Genomic DNA, 20,474 nt, shown 5'->3' with positions numbered 1-20,474 from the left:
CGTTTCAGTACATGAAATTACAACATAAAAGTAATAACAGATAAAAATAAATGTTCATGAACCTGAAAAAAGTCAGTCCATAGGTTTAAGTAAACGCTTTCAGCAATACAATAAGAAAGGAACAATAGATGTGTTAAGGCATCAGAGAATGACCTCCATGGTACCAGAGGGAGCCGTGGAGCGTAAAGACTGTGGGGGAAGACAGAGTTGCAGTACATCCAGCAAATAATTGTGGATGTAGGAGGAAGTGTTTCTCTGCGATGAAAAAGTCGGTGCAGACGGGCTGCACCAAACCTATCAGAAGATTAATGACTCAAAAAATCTTTTTCTATTTTAAAAAGCAGTACAATGAATCCACTATAATGTGTGCTTATTTACGCACAAACAGTTTTGTTCAAGCGACGATTTTCATATCACAGATACTATTACAGCAACATGAAGGATGATTTCTTCGCACCAGATGCATAATGACTATCAGTTGCAGCATCTTTCAGGTCTTACGTGTGTCCCTTGGCCCATACATTTAGCTATTGGTCACTGTGTGCACAAATTGAGAGTCCATTGCACTGTTCAGCCTACCACCCCGCCAAAGTCGCATCGTAAACTGACGACTGAATTAGCCGAGTTCTTTGAATTACGATGACAAAACCTGTGGCTGTATTTGAATCTAACGCCGTTTATTCTTCTTAAAACGTTTCGGTACCACACGGTGCCATCTTCAGGCCGCGAACGTAATCTGGCAACCACAACGATTTTCTTGTGCGATGAGCAGAGTCGAATGCAGTGGGCCAAAATTAAATGCACTCCGTACCTACCTGAGTCTGTTTTCATAGGAGCGCAGCGTTATTGAGAGGTTGAGAGCGATGGGTTGGAAGTTGAAGTTGTCACACCAAGAAAATTTTTATTCCAAAGGAACAAATTGTTTCACTCATGAAGCCAGTACTACACCAAAACAATAAAACCTGCACAGATTTACTGTAGTGTGACTTAACAATAATTACAAGGAATTAATGATTTGTGTCACCGCGACTTGCAGGATTTATAACAACGTGCGTTAATGCAGGTGGTTTACAATCGGGAATCAGCATCTGTCACCAAGATTAGACGTACACAACTCCCGGAAAAACTCGACAATTGCACCCACAATAATTATACAACTCTATCACAAAATATGAAATAATGAAACAAATCATACAACAATAAACATGTGTAAACAAATAACTTCAGATCCACACAAATCACGTAAACCCCAAAAATTTCAGAGCACTGAATAAATATATACGAAAAATCTGATAATTATAAATAAAGAACTATTAATATTTAAAAATTCATATGACAGGCAATAATTAATGCCGATACCATAATATAACTTGAATCTACATCTATATGGTCTGCATGATTACTCTGCAATTTAAAATTAAGTGCGTGGTAGAGGGTTCATTGTACCACCTTCAAGCTATTTCTCTACGGTTCCACTCTTAAACAGCGCGCGTGTAAAACGAGCACTTCATTTTTTCTGTGCGAGCCCTGATTTCCCTTATTTTATCATGATGATCATTTCTATGCACGTGGAAGCCAACAGAATATTTTCGCATTCGGAAAAGGAAGTTGGTTCAAATGGCTCTGAGCACTATGGGACTTAACTTCTGAGGCCATCAGTCCCCTAGAACTTAGAACTACTTAAACCTAACTAACCTAAGGACATCACACACATCCATGCCCGAGGCAGGATTCGAACCTGCGACCGTAGCGGTCGCTCGTTTCCAGACTGTAGCGCCTAGAACCGCTCGGTCACGCCGGCCGGCAGGAAGTTGGTGATTGAAATTATGCGAAAAGATTGTACCGCAACGAAGAACTCCTTTGTTTAATGACTGCCATCCTTTTGCACGCATCATTCCCCAATTTCGCGATAATGCAAAACGAGCTTCCTTTATTTGAACTTTTTCGATGCCCTCTGTTAGTTCCATCTCATGTGCATCCCACAGCGCACGGCACTATACCAGAAAAGGGAAGGCAAGCGTGTTGTATGTTGTCTTTTTAGGCGATCTGTTGCATTTTGTGAGTATTCTGCCAATAAATCGCAGGCTTTGGTTTGCTTTACCCAAAATATTATCTTTGTGATCGTTTCAATAGAAGTTATTCGTAACTGTAATACCTAAGTATTTCGTTGAATTTAGAATTTTCCAGTTTGAGAGAGTTATCGTGTAACCGAAATTTGGTGGATTTCTTTTATTACTCATGTCGATTATTTTCATTATGTGCACTTTTTGAACAATGCAGATCTCTTCTCTAAATACTCGTGCAGTTGGTGTTCATCATCTGATGACTTACGAAGACGGTAAATGACAGCATCATGTGCAAAGAATCTAAGGGGTCTGCTCAGATTGTCTCTATGTCGTTTACGTAGATTAGGAACAGCAGCGGGCCCTCAACACTTGGTTTGGGAACGCCAGATATTACTTCCGATTTACTCCATGAGTTTTCGTGACCTAGAATAGTATGTAACTTGAGTTTGGAGCTGAGTTGTACAGCAATACCGTGTTGGAAATACACACTGAACAGGCAAAGAAACTGGTACACCTGCCTAATAACGTGTAGGGCACCCGCGAGCACGCAGGAGTGCCGCAACACGTCGTGGCATGGACTCGACTAATGTCTGAAGTAGTACCGGAGGGAACTGACACCATGAATCCTGCAGGCCGTTCCATAAATACGTAAGAGTCCGAGGGGGTGGAGATCTCTTCTGAGTAGCACGTTGCAAAGCATCCCAGATCTGCTGAATAATGTTCAGATCTGGGGAGTTTGGTGGCCAGTGAACGTTTTTAAACTCAGAAGAGTATTACTGGAGGCACTCTGTAGCAATTCTGGACGTGTGGGGCATCGCATTGTCGTGCTGGAATTGCACGACAGACACGAATGGATGCAGGTGATCAGACAAGATGCTTAATACGTGCCACCTGTCAGAATCGTGTCTAGACGTAACAGGGGTCCCATATCACTCCAACTGCACACACCCCACACCATTGCAGTGCCTCCATCTGCTTGAACAGTCCCTTTCTGACATGCAGGGACCATGGATTCATGAGGTTGTCTCCATATCCGTACACATCCACCCGCTCGATACAATTTGAAACTTGATTCGTCCGACCAGGCAGCATGTTTCGCTGTTGACGGGCCAGGTGAGGCGTAAAGCTTTGTGTCGTTCAGTCATCAAGTGCACATGAGTGGGCCTTCAGCTCCGAAAGCCCATATCGATGATGTTTTGCTGAATGGCTCGGACGCTGACACCTGATGGCCCAGCATTGAAGTCTGCAGCAATTTGCGGAAGGGTTGCACTTCTGTCACGTTCAACGATTCTATCCAGTCGTCGTTGAACCTGTTCTTGCAGGATCTTTTTACGGCCGCAGCAACGTCGGAGATTTGATGTTTTGCAAGCTTCCTGATATTCACGGTACACTCTTGAAATGGTCTTACGGGAAAATCCCCACTTCATCGCTGCCTGGGAGATGCTGTGTTCCATCACTCAACATCACTTAAGTCTTTTTAACGTGCCACTGTAGCAGCAGTAACCGATTTAACAACTACGCTAGACACTTATGTTAGATAGCCGTTGCCGCCCGCAGCGTCGTATTCTGCCTGTTTACATATCTCTGTACTTGAATACACATGCGTATACCAGTTTCTTTGGCGCTTCAATCTAGTTTCACGAGTTGATTGAGAGCGTGTGGTAAGAAGTGCCTTTGTTGTTGCAGGATGAAGGGCGCGCCATCAGCGGAACCGGCGGTCCCAGCAGCAGCGGCAGCAACAGCAACAGCAACGGCAACGGCAACTCTGCTGCCGGCGGAGGGAAGACCGCCGAGAAGAAGCACTGGATCCACGACCCCAGCAGTGAGTAGGCGCAGTTCTCTGCTGACGACCTGCCTGCCACTGTGCTGCCATTGTGTGCTAAACAGCTGCGCGCGGTGCTGGGCGAATGGTCGGCAAGCTACCAAGAACTTAAAACACACACCCCTCCCCACTTCCTCTCCGACTAGTAGTCTAATTAAAAAAATACCGTGTTTCTAATGGTTTGGTACTAATTTGGGATAAGGCATCGAATCCGGAGTGAAAGTACACTAATGGCCATTAAAATTGCTACACCACGAAGATGACGTGCTACAAACGCGAAATTTAACCGACAGGAAGAGGATGCTGTGATGTGCAAATGATTAGCTTTTCAGAGCATTCACACAATGTCGGCGCCGATGGCATCACCTACATCGTGCTGACATGAGGAAAGTTTCCAACCTATTTCTCATACACAAACAACAGTTGACCGGCGTTGCCTGGTGAAACGTTCTTGTGATGCCTCGTGTAAGGAGGAGAAATGCGTACCATCAGGTTTCAGACTTTGATAAAGGTCGGATTGTAGCCTATGGCGATTGCGGTTTATCGTATCGCGACATTGCTGCTCGCGTTGGTCGAGATCCAATGTCTGTTAGCAGAATATGGAATCGGTGGGTTCAGGATGGTAATACGGAACGGCCTCGTATCACTAGCAGTCGAGTGACAGGCATCTTATCCGCATGGCTGTAACGGCTGTAACGTTTGTAGCAGCATGGACTATCAGCTCGGAGACCATGGCTGCGGTTACCCTTGACGCTGCATCACAGACAGGAGCGCCTGCGACGAACCTGGGAGCACGAATGGCAAAACGTCATTTTTTCGGATGAATCCAGGTTCTGTTTACAGCATCATGATGGTTGCATCCGTGTTTGGCGACATCGCGGTGAACGCACATTGGAAGCGTGTATTCGTCATCGCCATACTGACGTATCACCCGGCGTGGTGGTATGGGATGCCATTGGTTACACTTCTCGGTCACCTGTTGTTCGCATTGACGACGCTTTGAACAGTGGACGTTACATTTCAATGTGTTACGACCCGTGGCTCTACCCTTCAGGCCGGCCCGAGTGGCCGAGCGGTTCTAGGCGCTACATTCTGGAATTGCGCCACCGCTACGGTCGCAGGTTCGAATCCTGCCGCGGGCATGGATGTGTGTGGTGTCCTTAGGTTAGTTAGGATTAAGTAGTTCTAAGTTCTAGGGGACTAATGACCGAAGAAGTTAAGTCCCATAGTGCTCAGAGCCATTTGAACCATTCTACCCTTCATTCGATCCCTGCGAAACCGTACATTTCACCAGGATAACGCACGACCGCATGTTACAGGTCCTGTACGGGCCTTTCTGGATACAGAAAATGTTCGACTGCTGCCCTGGCCAGCACATTCTCCAGATCTCTCACCAATTGAAAACGTCTGGTCAATGGTGGCCGAGCAACTGGCTCGTCACAATACGCCATTCACTACTCTTGATGAACTGTGGTATCGTGTTGAAGCTGCATGGGCAGCTGTACCTGTAGACGCCATCCAAGCTCTATTTGACTCAATGCCCAGGCGTATCATGGCCGTTATTATTGCCAGAGGTGGTTGTTCTGGGTACTGATTTCTCAGGATCTATGCACCCAAATTGCGTGAAAATGTCATCACATGTCAGTTCTAGTATAATATATTTGTCCAATGAATACTCGTTTATTATCTGCATTTCTTCTTGGTGTAGCAATTTTAATGGCCAGTAGTGTGTTATTCAAGTTGCTCTTCTCAGTAACTATGGCATACTGCAGTCAAACTTGCGTACCTAAATTACATCTACATCTACATTTATACTCCGCAAGCCTCCCAACGGTGTGTGGCGGAGGGCACTTTACGTGCCATTGTCATTACCTCCCTTTCCTGTTCCAGTCGCGTATGGTTCGCGGGAAGAACGACTGTCTGAAAGCCTCCGTGCGCACTCTAATCTCTCTAATTTTACATTCGTCATCTCCTCGGGAGGTATAAGTAGGGGGAAGCAATATATTCGATACCTCATCCAGAAACGCACCCTCTCGAAACCTGGCGAGCAAGCTACACCGCGATGCAGAGCGCCTCTCTTGCAGAGTCTGCCACTTGAGTTTATTAAACATCTCCGTAACGCTATCACGGTTACCAAATAACCCTGTGACAAAACGCGCCGCTCTTCTTTGGATCTTCTCAATCTCCTCTGTCAAGCCGATCTGGTACGGATCCCACACTGATGAGCAATACTCAAGTATAGGTCGAACGAGTGTTTTGTAAGCCACCTCCTTTGTTGATGGACTACATTTTCTAAGGACTCTCCCAATGAATCTCAACCTGGTACCCGCCTTACCAACAGTTAATTTTACATGATCATTCCACTTCAAATCGTTCCGCACGAATACTCCCAGATATTTTACAGAAGTAACTGCTACCAGTGTTTGTTCCGCTATCATATAATCATATAATAAAGGATCCTTCTTTCTATGTATTCGCAATACATTACGTTTGTCTATGTTAAGGGTCAGTTGCCACTCCCTGCACCAAGTGCCTATCCGCTGCAGATCTTAGGAGTGGATATACACATCAACTAGATAGAAATAAAACAATTGCAGCCCTCAGTCACGAAAATGATGTCTTTTTGACTTAGGTTTGGGCCAGATGTGCGGCCAGAGTCTGATGCTACCCAGCTGGACGTGTGGTGCAGCCCTTAGTGGCCTGCCTCTATGTTTTCTATTTTAATATTGCGCGACTAAAGCGTTATCCCTTCATATTTATTTTATACGTGACACGCCAGTTTTAAATGTTTTATTTCTGATGAGGCACTCTTAGAAGCGGCCTAAACCTAGTCAAAAAGACGTCATTTTCGCGTCCGAGCGCTGCAGTTGTTTTAATTTTACCTTGTAACGGTCGCTGACAACGCAGCCATGTTTAAAGCTTTAACATCAACTAGACCTAAGAGCCACAGTTCAGAAGCAGCCTAATATGTTGTTCGAGTAAGCACAGCCAATGCGGCTGTCTGCTAACACTTTAATAGACGATTACTGTTATGAAACGTTTTTCTGACCCAGTCTGCACAAAACACACTGCTGCATTAGCGACATGTTATGTAATTTGGGAAAATATTTCGCAGCACCAAATATTTACCAGAGTACCCTAAACAGTCGGTGAACACTGTACAAACACTTCCCAGAAAATGTATTGTCGATTCTAGTTTCAACTCTATTATTTCAGCCCCAGTTCATGATTACTAGTGGTTTGATGCGTACTGTTTGTTTCTGCACTAAAGATCGCCGTTCCACATCTATTACGCAGCACCCCACACGCACAAACAAATGAAAAGCGACACTAATTCTTGTTTCTACGTATCACTTGATCCGAAAGAGACGTAATCTCTAATCGGTCTTCCGTCTGCTTTGATGCATCCCGCCACGAATTCCTCTCCGTTGTCAACCTCTTCATCTCAGAGTAGCACTTGCAACCTACATCCTCAATTATTTATTGGATGTATTGCAATTTCTGTCTTTCCCCTTCGGTTTTTACCCTCTACAGCTCTCTCGACTACCATTGAAGTCATTCCCCGATGTCTTAACAAATGTCCTACCATCCTTCCCCCTTTCTCTACCGAATTTTTTCCACACTTTCCTGCCGCGCCGTTTCTGTGGAGAACCTAATTTTTCGTTTTATCAGCCCAACTAATTTCCAATATTCTGTAGCACCACATTTCAAAAGCTGCGCATCTCTTCTTTTTCGGTTGTCTTATAGTCCTTGAGACACTACCATACATGACTGTGCTCTAAACGCGTATTCCTAGAAATTTATTCCTCAAATAAAGGCCTGTGTTCGAGATTAGTAGACTTCTCTTGGTCAAGAATGCCCTCTTCGCCTGTGTTAGTCTACTTTCTTTGCCCTCCATTCATCGTGCGTCGTGTGTGATTTTGCTTCCAAGGTGATAGAAGAATTTCTTCACTTCGTCTACCTCTTGCTCTTCTTGCTCTCCAGCTTCGGTGTTAAGTATATCGCTTACCCCATTTCTGCTGCTGCTCATTACTGTAGTCTTTCTTCGGCTTACTTGTAATTTATATTCTCTACTTATTACACTTTACGTTTCAATCAGTCGGTCCCTTTCATTCAGAATAAAAACTGTCATCATCGACTCTCACTGATATCCTTTCCCCCTCCTGCAACTCTCTTCTTTTTCTGTAATTGCATTGAACAGTAGACTCCATCCCCGTATCACATCCTTTTCAGTCCGTGTACGCCATTCTTGGTCTTCCAGTATTAGTATTCGGAACTTCTACATATTTTTTACAGTTTACCCCTCTTTTTCTTCAAGTATTTTTTCTACGTCGACAAAGCCTAGAAATGAGTCCTGATTTTTATTGTCTCGCTTCCACTATCAAGCGCAGCGTCAGAAATGCGTATATAATGACCTTTCGTAAAGCCAAAGTAACTCAGGTATGAGAATATGTTAGGGCCCAACAACTGCCTCAGCAAAATGAAAGTAATGTATACATACTGTTTTTAACCAAGACATTTTCTACAGTAATGGTTTAACGTTTTCTTCTAGGCTGATGATTTCGCTGTACTGTTGAAAAATGGGTGCCTCAGCGATGGTAAATAAACGCCCAAATTCACTGACGGAGATGAAACAAGACGAACGATTACTTGAGTGTCCCTCCACAATTCCAGACAGCCAGAGAGAGAGAGAGAGAGAGAGAGAGAGAGAGAGAGAGAGAGAGAGAGAGAGAGAGGTGCTTTCAGAAGGACCCTAAATGGCTGGTATTAGATCACATACGAGGGGCGAGGTCCACAGATCGCGGTCTACTGGCTAGCGTTGCTGTCTCTGCATCACTGGGTCATGGGTTCGATTCCCGGCCGGGTTGGGGATTTTCTCAGCCCGGGGACTGGATGTTTGTGTTGTCCTCATCATTTCATCGTCATCATCATCATTCATGAAAGTGGCGAGATTAGACTGAGTAAAGATTGGAAATTTGTACGGGCCCTGATAACCGCGCAGTTGAGAGCCTAACAAAACAGTCATCATTATCATCAGTATCATCATTATCATCATTATCATCATCATCAAGAGGGGCGAGTAATGCAATACTTTTTTTCCTCGGCCAATTTCGGTTGAAAAAAATTCTGAATTTGTTGTGGGACATCGTGGAATACTCCAGCTTCGTGAAGTTCCAACTGATGGCGGCGCTATACAGGGTGTTACAAAAAGGTACGGCCAAACTTTCAGGAAACATTTCTCACACACAAAGAAAGAAAATATGTTATGTGGATATGTGTCCGGAAACGCTTACTTTCCATGTTAGAGCTCATTTTATTACTTTTCTTCAAGTCACATTACTCATGGAATGGGAACACACAGCAACAGAACGTACCAGCGTGACTTCAAACACACTGTTACAGGAAATGTTCAAAATGTCCTCCGTTAGCGAGGATACATGCATCCACCCTCGGTCGCATGGAATCCCTGATTCGCTGATGTAGCCCTGGAGAATGGCGTATTGTATCACAGCCGTCCACAATACGAGCACGAAGAGTCTCTACATTTGGTACCGGGGTGCGTAGACAGGAGCTTTCAAATGCCCCCATAAATGAAAGTCAAGAGGATTGAGGCCAGGAGAGCTTGGAGACCATGGAATTGGTCCGCCTCACCAATCCATCGGTCACCGAATCTGATGATGAGAAGCGTACGAGCACTTCGACTGAAATGTGCAGGGGTTCAATCGTGCATGAACCACATGTTGTGTCGTACTTGCAAAGGCACATGTTCTAGCAGCACAGGTAGAGTATCCCGTATGAAATCATGATAACATGCTCCATTGAGCGTGGGTGGGAAGAACATGGGGCCCAATCAAGACATCACCAACAATGGCTGCCCAAACGTTCACAGAAAATCTGTGTTGATGACATGATTCCACAATTGCGTGCGGATTCTCGTCAGCCCACACATGTTGATTGTGAAATTTACAATTTTATCACGTCGGAATGAAGCCTCATCCGTAAAGAGAACATTTGCACTGAAATGAGGATTGACACATTGTTGGATGAACCATTCGCAGAAGTGTACCCGTGGAGGCCAATCAGCTGCTGATAGTGCCTGCACACGCTGTACATGGTACGGAAACAACTGGTTCTCCCGTAGCACTCTCCATACAGTGACGTCATCAACGTTATCTTGTACAGCAGCAACTTCTCTGACGCTGACATTAGGGTTATGTTCCGTGCTCCCTAAGACGCCGATCAATTGCTTCGAACGTCTTCCTGTCGGGACACCTTCGTTCTGGAAATCTGTCTCGATGCAAACGTACCGCGCCATGGCTATTGCCCCGTGCTAATCCATACATCAAATGGGCATCTGCCAACTCCGCATTTGTAAACATTGCACTGACAGCAAAACCACGTTCGTGATGAACACTAACCTGTTGATGCTACGTACTGATGTGCTTGATGTTAGTACTGTAGAGCAATGAGTCGCATGTCAACACAAGCACTAAAGTCAACATTACACCTTCCTTCAATTGGGCCAACTGGCGGTGAATCGAGGAAGCACAGTACATACTGACGCAACTAAAATGAGCTCTAACATGGAAATTAAGCGTTTCCGGACACATGTCCACATAACATCTATTCTTTATTTGTGTGTGAGGAATGTTTCCTGAAAGTTTGGCCGTACCTTTTTGTAACACGCTGTATGTGGACTTCAAAGTGACGTCTGTAAAGGAGGTGCGTTCCAAACAGAGCGCTGGAATCGAGTTTCTTTTGTGGGAGAACAGTAGCCTGTAGGATGTGTAAGATGGCCTGGCGGTGAACAAAACCACGGTGAGTCGTTGTGCGACGTGTGTATTATCGTCATAACAAGGTTGCGCAAATCTGTCCGATCTCCCGCATGCTGGCCGGCTGCACACAGCTCTCGCTCTTGGAATGTTGGAACGTGCGGACATTCTCATTCGAGGTGATCGTCGCCACAAAAATGCAGAAGAACTCCTCCTTCTCCATGACAACGCAAAGCCTCACACAAGCCTGCGCACGCGTGAGGAACTCACGAAACTTCATTGGAGCGTTCTTTCTCATCCACCGCACAGGCCGGATCTAGCACCTTCCGACTTCCGTCTGTTTGGTCCAATGAAGGACGCACTCTGCGAGAAGCAGTACATGGATGACGGAGAGGTTATTGATGTAGCAAGACGTCGACCAGTTGCGTGGTTGCAGGCAATCATTCAGGCCGTCTCAGTACGGTGGCGGAATGCCGCCCCATTGAACGGATATGCTGAAAAATAGGATTTTGTGGCCAAAAGAGTGGGGAATAATTGGGTGTACTGGAATCCTGAATAAAAGCCACCTGCTTTCAGAAAAAAGTGATGCGTTATTTAGTCAACGCCTACATCTACATGGTTACTCTGCAATTCACACTTAAGTGCCTGGAGGAGGGTTGATCGAACCATTTTCATACTACTTCTCTACCATTGAACTCTCGAATGGCGCGTGGGAAAAAGAAACACCTAAATCTTTCCGTTCGAGCTCTGATTTCTCTTATTTTATTATGATGATCATTTCTCCCTACGTAGGTGGCTGTCAACAAAATATTTTCGCATTCGGACGTTGGTGACTGAATTTTCGTAAATAGATCTCGCCGCAAAGAAAACCGCCTTTGTTTCAGTGTCTGCCACCCCAACTCGCATATCATATCAGTGACACTCTCACCCCTATTGCGCGATAACACGAAGCTAGCTGCCCTTCTTTGTACTTTTTCGATGTCCTCCGTCAATCCTACCTTGTAAGTATCCCATGCCGCGCAGCAATATTCCAGCAGAGGACGGACAAGTGTAATGTAGGTTATCTTCTTAGTGAGTTTGTCGCATCTTCTATATGTTTTGCCAACAAAGCGCAGTCTTTGTTTCGCTTTCCCCACAATATTATCTATGTGGTCTTCCCCAAGTAAGTTGTTTGTAATTGTAATTCCTAGGTATTTAGTGGAATTGACAGCTTTTAGATTTGTGCGACATATCGTATACCCAAAATATATCGGATTTCTTTTAGTACTCGTGTGGATGACCTCGCACTTTTCTTTGTTTAGTGCCAATTGCCACTTTTCGTACCATACAGAAGTTCTCTCTAGATTATTTTGTAATTGGAATTGATCGTCTGATGATTTTACCAGACGGTCAATTACAGTGTCATCTGCAAACAATCTAAGGGGGCTGCTCAGATTATCACCTAGATCATTTATGTAAATCAGAAACAGCAGAGGGCCTATGACACTACCTTGCGGAACGCCAGATATCACTTCCGTTCTGCTCGATGATTTACCGTCTATGACTACGAACTGTGACCTCTCTGAGAGGAAATCACGAATCCAGTCACACAACTGAGACGATACTCCATATGCACGCAATTTGATTAATAGTCGCTTTTGAGGAACGGTATCAAAAGCCTTCTGAAAATCTAGGAAAATGGAATCGATCTGAGATCCCTTGTTGACAGTACTCATTACTTCATGGGAATAAAGAGCTAGTTGTGTTGCACAAGAACGATATTTTCTGAATTCGTGTTGGTTATGTATCAATAAGTCATTTTCTTCAAGGTGATTCATAATGTTAGAGTACAGTATATGCTTCAAAATCCTATTGCAAATTGAGGTCAGTGATATGGGTCTGTAATTCAATGGGTTACTCCTATTTCCTTTCTTGAATATTGGTGTGACCTGTCTTTAGGAAAAGACATTTCGTTAAGTGAGCGGTTGCATATGATTGCTAAGAAAGGCGCTTTGTGTCTGCATACTCTGAAAGGAACCTGATTGGTATACCGTCTGGACCGGAAGACTTGCCTTTCTTAAGTTATTTCGCAACACCTAAGATATCTACTTTTATGTCACTCATGCTAACAGCTGTTCTGGTTTCGAATTCTGGAATATTTACTTCGTCTTCTTTTGTGAAGGAATAGCGGAAAACTGTATTTAGTAACTCCGTTTTAGTGGCGCCATCATCGGTAACATTTCCATCGCTATCGCGGAGTGACGGTATTGACTGTTTTTTGCCACTTCTGTACTTGAACGACCAGAATCTCTTTGGGTTTTCTACCATATTTTGAGACAATATTTCATTGTGGAAACTATTAAAAGCATCTCGGATTGACGTCCGCACTAAATTTCGAGCTTCCGAGAAACTTAGCCAGTCTTGAGGATTTTGCGTTCTTCTGAATTTGGCATGCTTTTTTCGTTGCTTTTGCAACAGTGTTCTGACGTGTTTTGTGTACCCTGGTGGATCAGTCCCGTCTCTATTAACTTATGCGGTTTGAATCTGTCTATTGCTATCGATACTGTGTCTTTGAATTTGAGCCTCTCGTAAGATAGCATCATACACGTTTCCACGTATTTACCAGACGGATAAGCATAGCGCACGATTTTGCACCGGCCTTAGCATTCTGGCGGCTGCTTTGTTTACCATCGTTCCCTCGCGGGACACGGGCCTTCCTCAGATCACGGCGTTAATCTCTTTTTTCTGGAGCAGAAGCAAGAGCGGAAGCTACAGCAGGAGGGAGGCGTAAATCCCATTTTTTACTCCGTTCGGCGGGAGAGCGCGAGATATCCTCGCAGAATTTAGGAGCGGCGCGATGCAGAGATGCCTTGAATCCGCTTCCGGGAGCCAAACTCCCTTCAGTGCCTCTGCTCTCTCTCTCTCTCTCTCTCTCTCTCTCTCTCTCTCTGCACACGTACAGAGTCGGAGCCAGGTGGAAGTGAATTAAGTTACACACTGTAAATCCACACGATTACTTCACAGCTACTTCTTGAGAAACGGGTCCACACACCGCATCGCTATGCATGCGACAGCATGCGTACCTAGTGTGTTCCAAAACGCCGCGCACAAGAATTGCATTTTCCAGTGCTCATACCTCGGGTTCTATTGGCGATAAAAACGCAGTGTCAAGGTTTTGATAGCTCTTGGATCATCTGTATACCCAACAGAACGACTGTCTTCGTGTCACTACTCTGCAGCACGAAGTATGATAATTATACACTTTCTTCTGCTTAGGTAAATGGAGCAATTCGATTCGTTCGCTTTTCATTCAATGTTATGTATGGTGGGCTTGGTGCGACTTCTGCAGCCACCATTAGTTCATCTGTGGTTCCTCGGAAAGGGCCAAAAATGGTTTTTTACTATGTTTTCGCTGTCACCAGCGGATCAAAACCCAGTCGAGCATTCCAAGATGGCTGTGTACAGCAAACGGCTGAAATTTTTACGATATGTCGGTAAGATCTCAATCTCGAACAATCTTGAAATTTTTCACCGTATCCTTATGCGTTTTCGAGTTACAAATGTCAAAGTTGTCCTACTTGTACACGTAAAATACGGACGTAAAATCCGGTGTGAGGCGAAAACGTAGTTTATTAAGTGACGTAGCACGGAGAAATATGCTGTAAAATGTCTCCATTATCATCTGGGTACCCGTGCTGTACTACTGAAGCACATGGATTTCTTTTCTACATTAAATCTGGTCTGAGGTGTAAATTAGTTTTGCTTTATTTCAGTTTCACATAAGTAAACTACCTAAATTTTTTAATAATGAAAACTGCGCGAGTTAATTATGCTTTTATTTTTAGCAGAACGCGTTTCGAGAATTTATTTTCATTTTCAAGTGCATTTGTGCATTTGTTTGCGTGAGTATGTTTGGTGTTGGTTGCGTATCTGATTTTCTGCCTCTCTCGCGTCTGTTTGCGGTTAGAAGGTGTTGTGCCTTCTAGCCGCAAAAAGGCTCGAGAGAAGCAGAAAATCACGTATGCAAACATCAACAAACATAGTCATGTAAACAAATAGACAAACTTCACTTGAAAATGTGAATAAATTCTCAAAACGCGTCTTGCTAAGCATCGGAAAACTTAAACAACTGGTGCTTTTTACATCATGAACGATGCAGGTGCAGACATTCCTGAAACAGGTAATACGTTGCACGAAATTAATTTACCTAAATTTTACTGATCAATACATTTCATTTCATAAGAGTTACGTGCCCTGCTGGAACAGGGAAAAGAAGGGAACTAGCGGAAAAGTGCTTGTTTTGGATCACAAAATAGGAGAGTATGTTCCTGTTTCCAAAATGAGTTTTTTCACTCTGCAGCGGAGTGTGCGCTGATACGAAACTTCCTGGCAGATTAAAACTGTGTGCCGGACCGAGACTCGAACTCAGCACCTTTGCCTTTCGCGGGCAAGTGCTCTATCATCTGAGCTACCCAAGCACGACTTAAGCCCCGACGAGATACTGGCAGAAGTAAAGGAAGTAAAGCTGTGAGGGCGGGGCGTGAGTCGTGCTTGTGTAGCGCAGATGGTAGACCACTTGCCCGCGAAAGGCAAAGGCCCCGAGTTCGAGTCTAAGTCCGGCACACAGTTTTAATCTGCCAGGAAGTTTCGTATCTTCCTGTTGCTTTAAAAAACGGACTGAAAAGTAGGGCACCAGCTGTCTTGTTCTGCATTCCTCAGAACCGTTACAAATTTTCTCAAAAATTTTGGCATGCCAACATATTCGCGTTTTTTTATGCTGACAGACAGTGGTAGTGACAAATAGATATTCACAAAGAGACGGAAATATAATAAATACTGGAAGGTAATAGACACTGGTTGTGTTATAAATAGAGCGAAGGAGACAGCGGCAGTGTGAGAGAAAGAGAGGGGCACAGTGGCAGTGGGACATAACTGAAAGGAAGAGTGCTAGGAAGGGAGTGTAGGAAACAGTGCCAGGGGGTGGGAGGGGGGGGGGGGAGAGGAATAAAGAGAAAGTTTAAGTGGGTGAGAGATAGTGATAATAAGACAATATATGACAGTGACAACGAGGAAGTGAGAGGTAATGACAGTGAAGAGACAAGATCAGCAGTAGGAAGCAAGGAGTGAGAGAGTGGTAGTAATAGACAGCAAGAGGGAGACAGTGGTGGTGAGAGAGGCGAAGAGTTGGACTGAATGAGTGAGTGAGAAAGGATAACTTGGAGCAGCCCGATATGAGCGACTTACAGCGATGGATTAGTGGGTGTGAGCGAGTTACGGGAGCCTCTGCGAGTTTGAGATGAGTCACATGTTACATACCCAAAAAGGCGTTACTATGTTCGCCTGACTTCTTTTTGGGAAAATTTTTGTAGATGCTGAGAAAGGTAGAATGAGGCAGACGGCCGCGCGGCATTAGCCAAGCGGTCTAGGGCGCTGCAGTCAAGGACTGTACGGCTGGTCCCGGCGGAGGTTCGAGTCCTCCCTCGATCATGGGTGTGTGTGTTTGTCCTTAGGATAATTTAGGTTAAGTAGTGTGCAAGCTTACGGACTGATGACCTTAGCAGTTAAGTCCCATAAGATTTCATACACATTTTTTTGAGGCAGCCGGTAAACCACTTCTCAGAGTCTTGTAAACGAAGAGGAGCACGTTTGCATCTTCTGTGCTCCGATAAGAGCATTTTTCCGCTGGCTATAAATTGTTTACAGGACGTCATTTCCGTTGTGCATGTTTTGCTACGTTCCATTTCAGTTTCAGTATTATGCCCTTGGCAAGAAAAAATGTACTACACTACTCTGCAAAACTTAAGCACGAGATAGATGAAGCAACATAACATACTATCATGTCGGTGAAGTGAACGGAAGTGCGGAAGCATGTGACCAAAGATCTCCCAGTGCTGCACAGAAACACTGATGTCACAAGATGTGAGCCCAATGTGCCCTATAGCGCCAAATGCGGCTGGCAACGTAACACGTGGCAGTTAAAGGAACGCGAAAACACACACACAGAGAGAGAGAGAGAGAGAGAGAGAGTGTGTGTGTGTGTGTGTGTGTGTGTGTGTGTGTGTGTGTGTGTGTGTTTGTGTTTGTGTTTGTGTTTGTGTGTGTATGTGTGTGTGTGTGTGTGTATGTGTGTGTGTCAGTCAGCGAACGGTTATGGTTGCACTGTGAGGGTGGTCTTCATTGCAACATGACCCGGAGACAACATTTGGATGACTAAGTTACGAGCATGATACTCGGGGAGGGCGCAGAAAGCAGCACAGAAAAGATCTTCCAAATGTTTCAACATCCAGGTCCAAGGCTGCCGGTCTGTATCGGTCCAGAGCGCAGAATTTAGGGACCGATGACCTCAGCAGTTTGGTCCCATAAGACCTTACCACAAATTTCATTAAAAAAAAAACAACGTAAAATATGTCCACATCTACCACATAGAAATAACCTACTTACGAGTGGACACACTGTAGCAGGCCTTAGCAGAAGTCTACAACAAAGATTCTAGCGCAGTCCTTAGCATCCTATGGCAATGAAATATCCTCACACACACTGGTCACAAGTTTGGACTAATGTCCAGAAAAAGATATTACTCAGAAATATTAGAGTTGCGAGGCTAAACGTTATCAGTGCTAAGAAACATAAAACCAAACTGAACTTCACATAAAACTGAGAAGTGTGTATTGTTGAAGAAAACGTGCCACGCACATATCTAAGCAGTAAATCATTAGTATTTGGAATTGGGTTAGGAAAAAGCTTTTCTATTATCGCGAGAACCGCCATAAATAAGATAAACATCGAACAAGTTTTGCAATCAGGCTGCAAATTTTTCCTCGACGCAAAATTCAATGCGTCTCCCCGGTCTGTTGGACGCTTGATATTTTTGTTCACCAAACTCAAGGGCACTGATCTACAGGAATCTGTAGACTATTTGTCACTGTAACATTGGAGCCTTAAATTTCATCAAGGAACCAGATGCGGACCGCCAGAACATAATTATTTGCTTGCGATTCTCGAGAAAGGTTAAGAAAGAAAGACGATGGTGTAAACTAAACTTTGGTCAGTAACTAGTCACCGATGCTACAAGACGCTGGAGAAAATGACTTTAGGTTACAAACAAGAAGAATAAAAGTGCAGACTGTAGTGAGACCACGTAACTTTTTCCTTGCTGTGCTCGTGAAGTTTGCTCCTGTTATTAACTCTTAAGACTCGGCTGTCATTTCAGTGGATACAAGACCTACTGGTATTATTTGCAGTGTTTTCAAGCCTTTTAATTAATACAATTTCACTCTCTCCTTTGCTTGGGACATATTTTCCACAAAATATGATTTGAGCAGGCACGTATATCTCCATACTCGCGGTTATCAGCATCTGTACAAATTCCCAATCTTTTCTCAGCCCAATCTTCCACTTGCATGAATGACGATGAAATGATGAGGACAACACAAACACCCAATCATCTCGGGGCAGGTGAAAATCCCTGACCCCGCCGGGAATCGAACCCGGGACCCCGTGCTCGGGAAGCGTGAACGAGACCACGAGACCATGAGCTGCGGACTAAAAGTTAAGAGGAAAAAGATGTGAAAACAGGACGGAAAACGTAAGTACAGTAACATGATGAACACTACGCACGAAAAGTAGTTCAAAAATATACAGATTTCCTTTATGATTATTTTGCTGATGATATGCTGTCAAGACGACAAAAAAGGCACAGAAATCTATTTGTAGAACGCGTTTTCACTAGCAATGTCATTTTCAGGTGAGCAAACGAAGGAAACCAAACAAAATGCACCTCTTACAATTTTTAGGTCTACAATAGATAAACGACAGTAAACTTTGCATCATGGTTTACAGAAATAAATTTGACGTACAGAAGATGATACGTAGGTGTCGCAACTTGCCTGGGTGAATGAACAGAAGCAGATGGTGTTTTGCATAAGGCGGAGTAGAAACAAAAATCATTTAATTGTTACTTCAGTTCAGTAGAAGATGCAGAACAGAAATTGAGGTGAGGGCGTTGTATGGCGTCGCCAGAGTGGTGGGTGGACAGCGTGTAACACGACACGTAGGCTCACCTCTCGGCACGGCCACGTGTCGACCCGACCTGGACACAGCGCGGCTGCCTGCCGGGCCTTTATGAAGCAACTTGTCGGCCTGTTTTACGCGCGGCTCCCCGCCATGAAATGTTTAGTGCGGCGTTACTGCCGCCGGTGGCGCTGGCCGGGAGACCTCACAAACCTGCTCCCCCCTCCCCCATCTCCCCCACTTAATGGCCCGCAGCTCTGCCGTAAATGAGCGCAGCGACACGAGGTAGCGCCTAGCCAGGGGCGTCTGCCATTAAGTGGACCACACGCCCAAGTCACTTAGCTCACCCCCCCTCTCCCAGACCCGAAATTTGGCGTTCGTAGTGACTGGGTACTACCAATGTGTAGGTTAATCACAAAATATAATGCTTATCTAAAGTGCGTGTCATTTACGACGGCGGCCCAGTTTAGGTTCGTTCTGCGCATCTGACGTCACAAAACACTGTCGGCCAATGAACAGAGAACGACGTTGCCAGAGCTCGACTGCAGTGCAGAGCACGGACGAGTGTCTTCAGTTTTAGAAACGTTCAGTCATAAATAAAGTAATTGAACAAAAGCGATGTCTTGATAGCAGACTTTATTTTATAGAAAGTTTGGAAAAAGCATTCTTTATACCAATTGCTTCATATTCTATTAATTAATTAAACCAAACAAGCAATAAGACTCCTAATTCAGGAAATAGCAAGGAAAGGTGTTTGTGTCATTCTCACTAACCGCTTTTTCGCAATAAAGAACAGCGGTAATTGTTTATTTCCTATTGTACTTAGACGAAACGTGAGTAATTCATAGTCATACCAACAGTATCTGTCGGTATTTTGCGTGACATTTTAAAGTCCTCCGGAAGTTCTATTAAATGACGAGCTGTGTTAGTGTAATGGTTGAAGTGAGTGGCTGCCAAGTGAAAGGTTCTGAGTTCAAACCTTGTTTGGTGCTTAATATTTTCTTTATTTAAAAACAATATCGAAGTGTCTTACTTCATGAATTTTTTTCGTTTGAATGTATTTTTTTGAAATTTCTAGTAGCAACTAAAATTGACCATACAGAAAGTATACGCTATGGACTTTTACCTTTGCAACCTCTGCAAAATTTCGTGCAGTGGTTTACTACATCTAATGCTGCACAATAACTGCGTTGAACATCGAAACAAAATTAAGTCATTTATGGGGGGAAGGTATCAGTCAAGAAGATGTGTAAAAATCAAATTTTTGTGCCAAATAGTTTTTGTGAAATCGAATGATAAAGTGTGACAAAGCAGTCGAAACACCATGTGTCTGCACGGGCGAGCAGTGCAGTGATGACAAATGCTGCGAGCTCGTCTCTGTATTAGCGAAAGGGTTAATGCGGCCGTTGTGGCTTTACTTCACAAACTGCACGCTCCCCCCTAAACGTAAGTCTGCGAGCTATACTATTGCGCTGCTTCTCTTAGCACGTACAACTGGCAACACAGCAATCTCCCGCGTCTGGGCGGGCATGCGCGAACCGCCAAGATAAAAGAATTGAACTATAGTACATCAGTAGTTTTTAGTAACGTACACGGTACAGAAGTTGCTACGTCTTCCAAGACAATAATTTGACTTTGCAACATCGGTCCGTGCAGGAAAGTGCACAGTAGCAATGTTTCAGAAAGCCAGGCGCCTAAATGCGGTTTTTCAAGGGGTAGTATCTCGCGTTCTATTGATCAGAGATAAGGGGTCAAGTGTTTTGGTCAGACCTTGGCCTAGTGACCATTTGTATACGGATCGGAAGAACAGGCATACTGTAGCCA

At 44.3% G+C, this 20,474-nt stretch overlaps 1 protein-coding gene across 1 annotated transcript in view; it reads left to right on the top strand.

Annotated features, from left to right (window-relative positions):
* Positions 1-3,746: 3,746 nt before the first annotated feature.
* The window catches only part of LOC124778185 (proteoglycan Cow), a gene marked incomplete at its 5' end in the record, with an annotated part of 288,452 nt that continues 271,724 nt past the window's right edge, over positions 3,747-20,474 (top strand). Inside the window, one exon of the mRNA XM_047253627.1 lies at positions 3,747-3,888. Coding sequence (XP_047109583.1) covers positions 3,747-3,888 — 142 coding nt within the window. The remainder of the gene's footprint in view (positions 3,889-20,474) is intronic.

The sequence above is a fragment of the Schistocerca piceifrons genome, chromosome 1 (genome assembly GCF_021461385.2).
Source record: "Schistocerca piceifrons isolate TAMUIC-IGC-003096 chromosome 1, iqSchPice1.1, whole genome shotgun sequence".
In the NCBI taxonomy this organism is placed as follows: domain Eukaryota; kingdom Metazoa; phylum Arthropoda; class Insecta; order Orthoptera; family Acrididae; genus Schistocerca; species Schistocerca piceifrons.
This window is presented reverse-complemented; position numbering and strand designations above follow the sequence as displayed.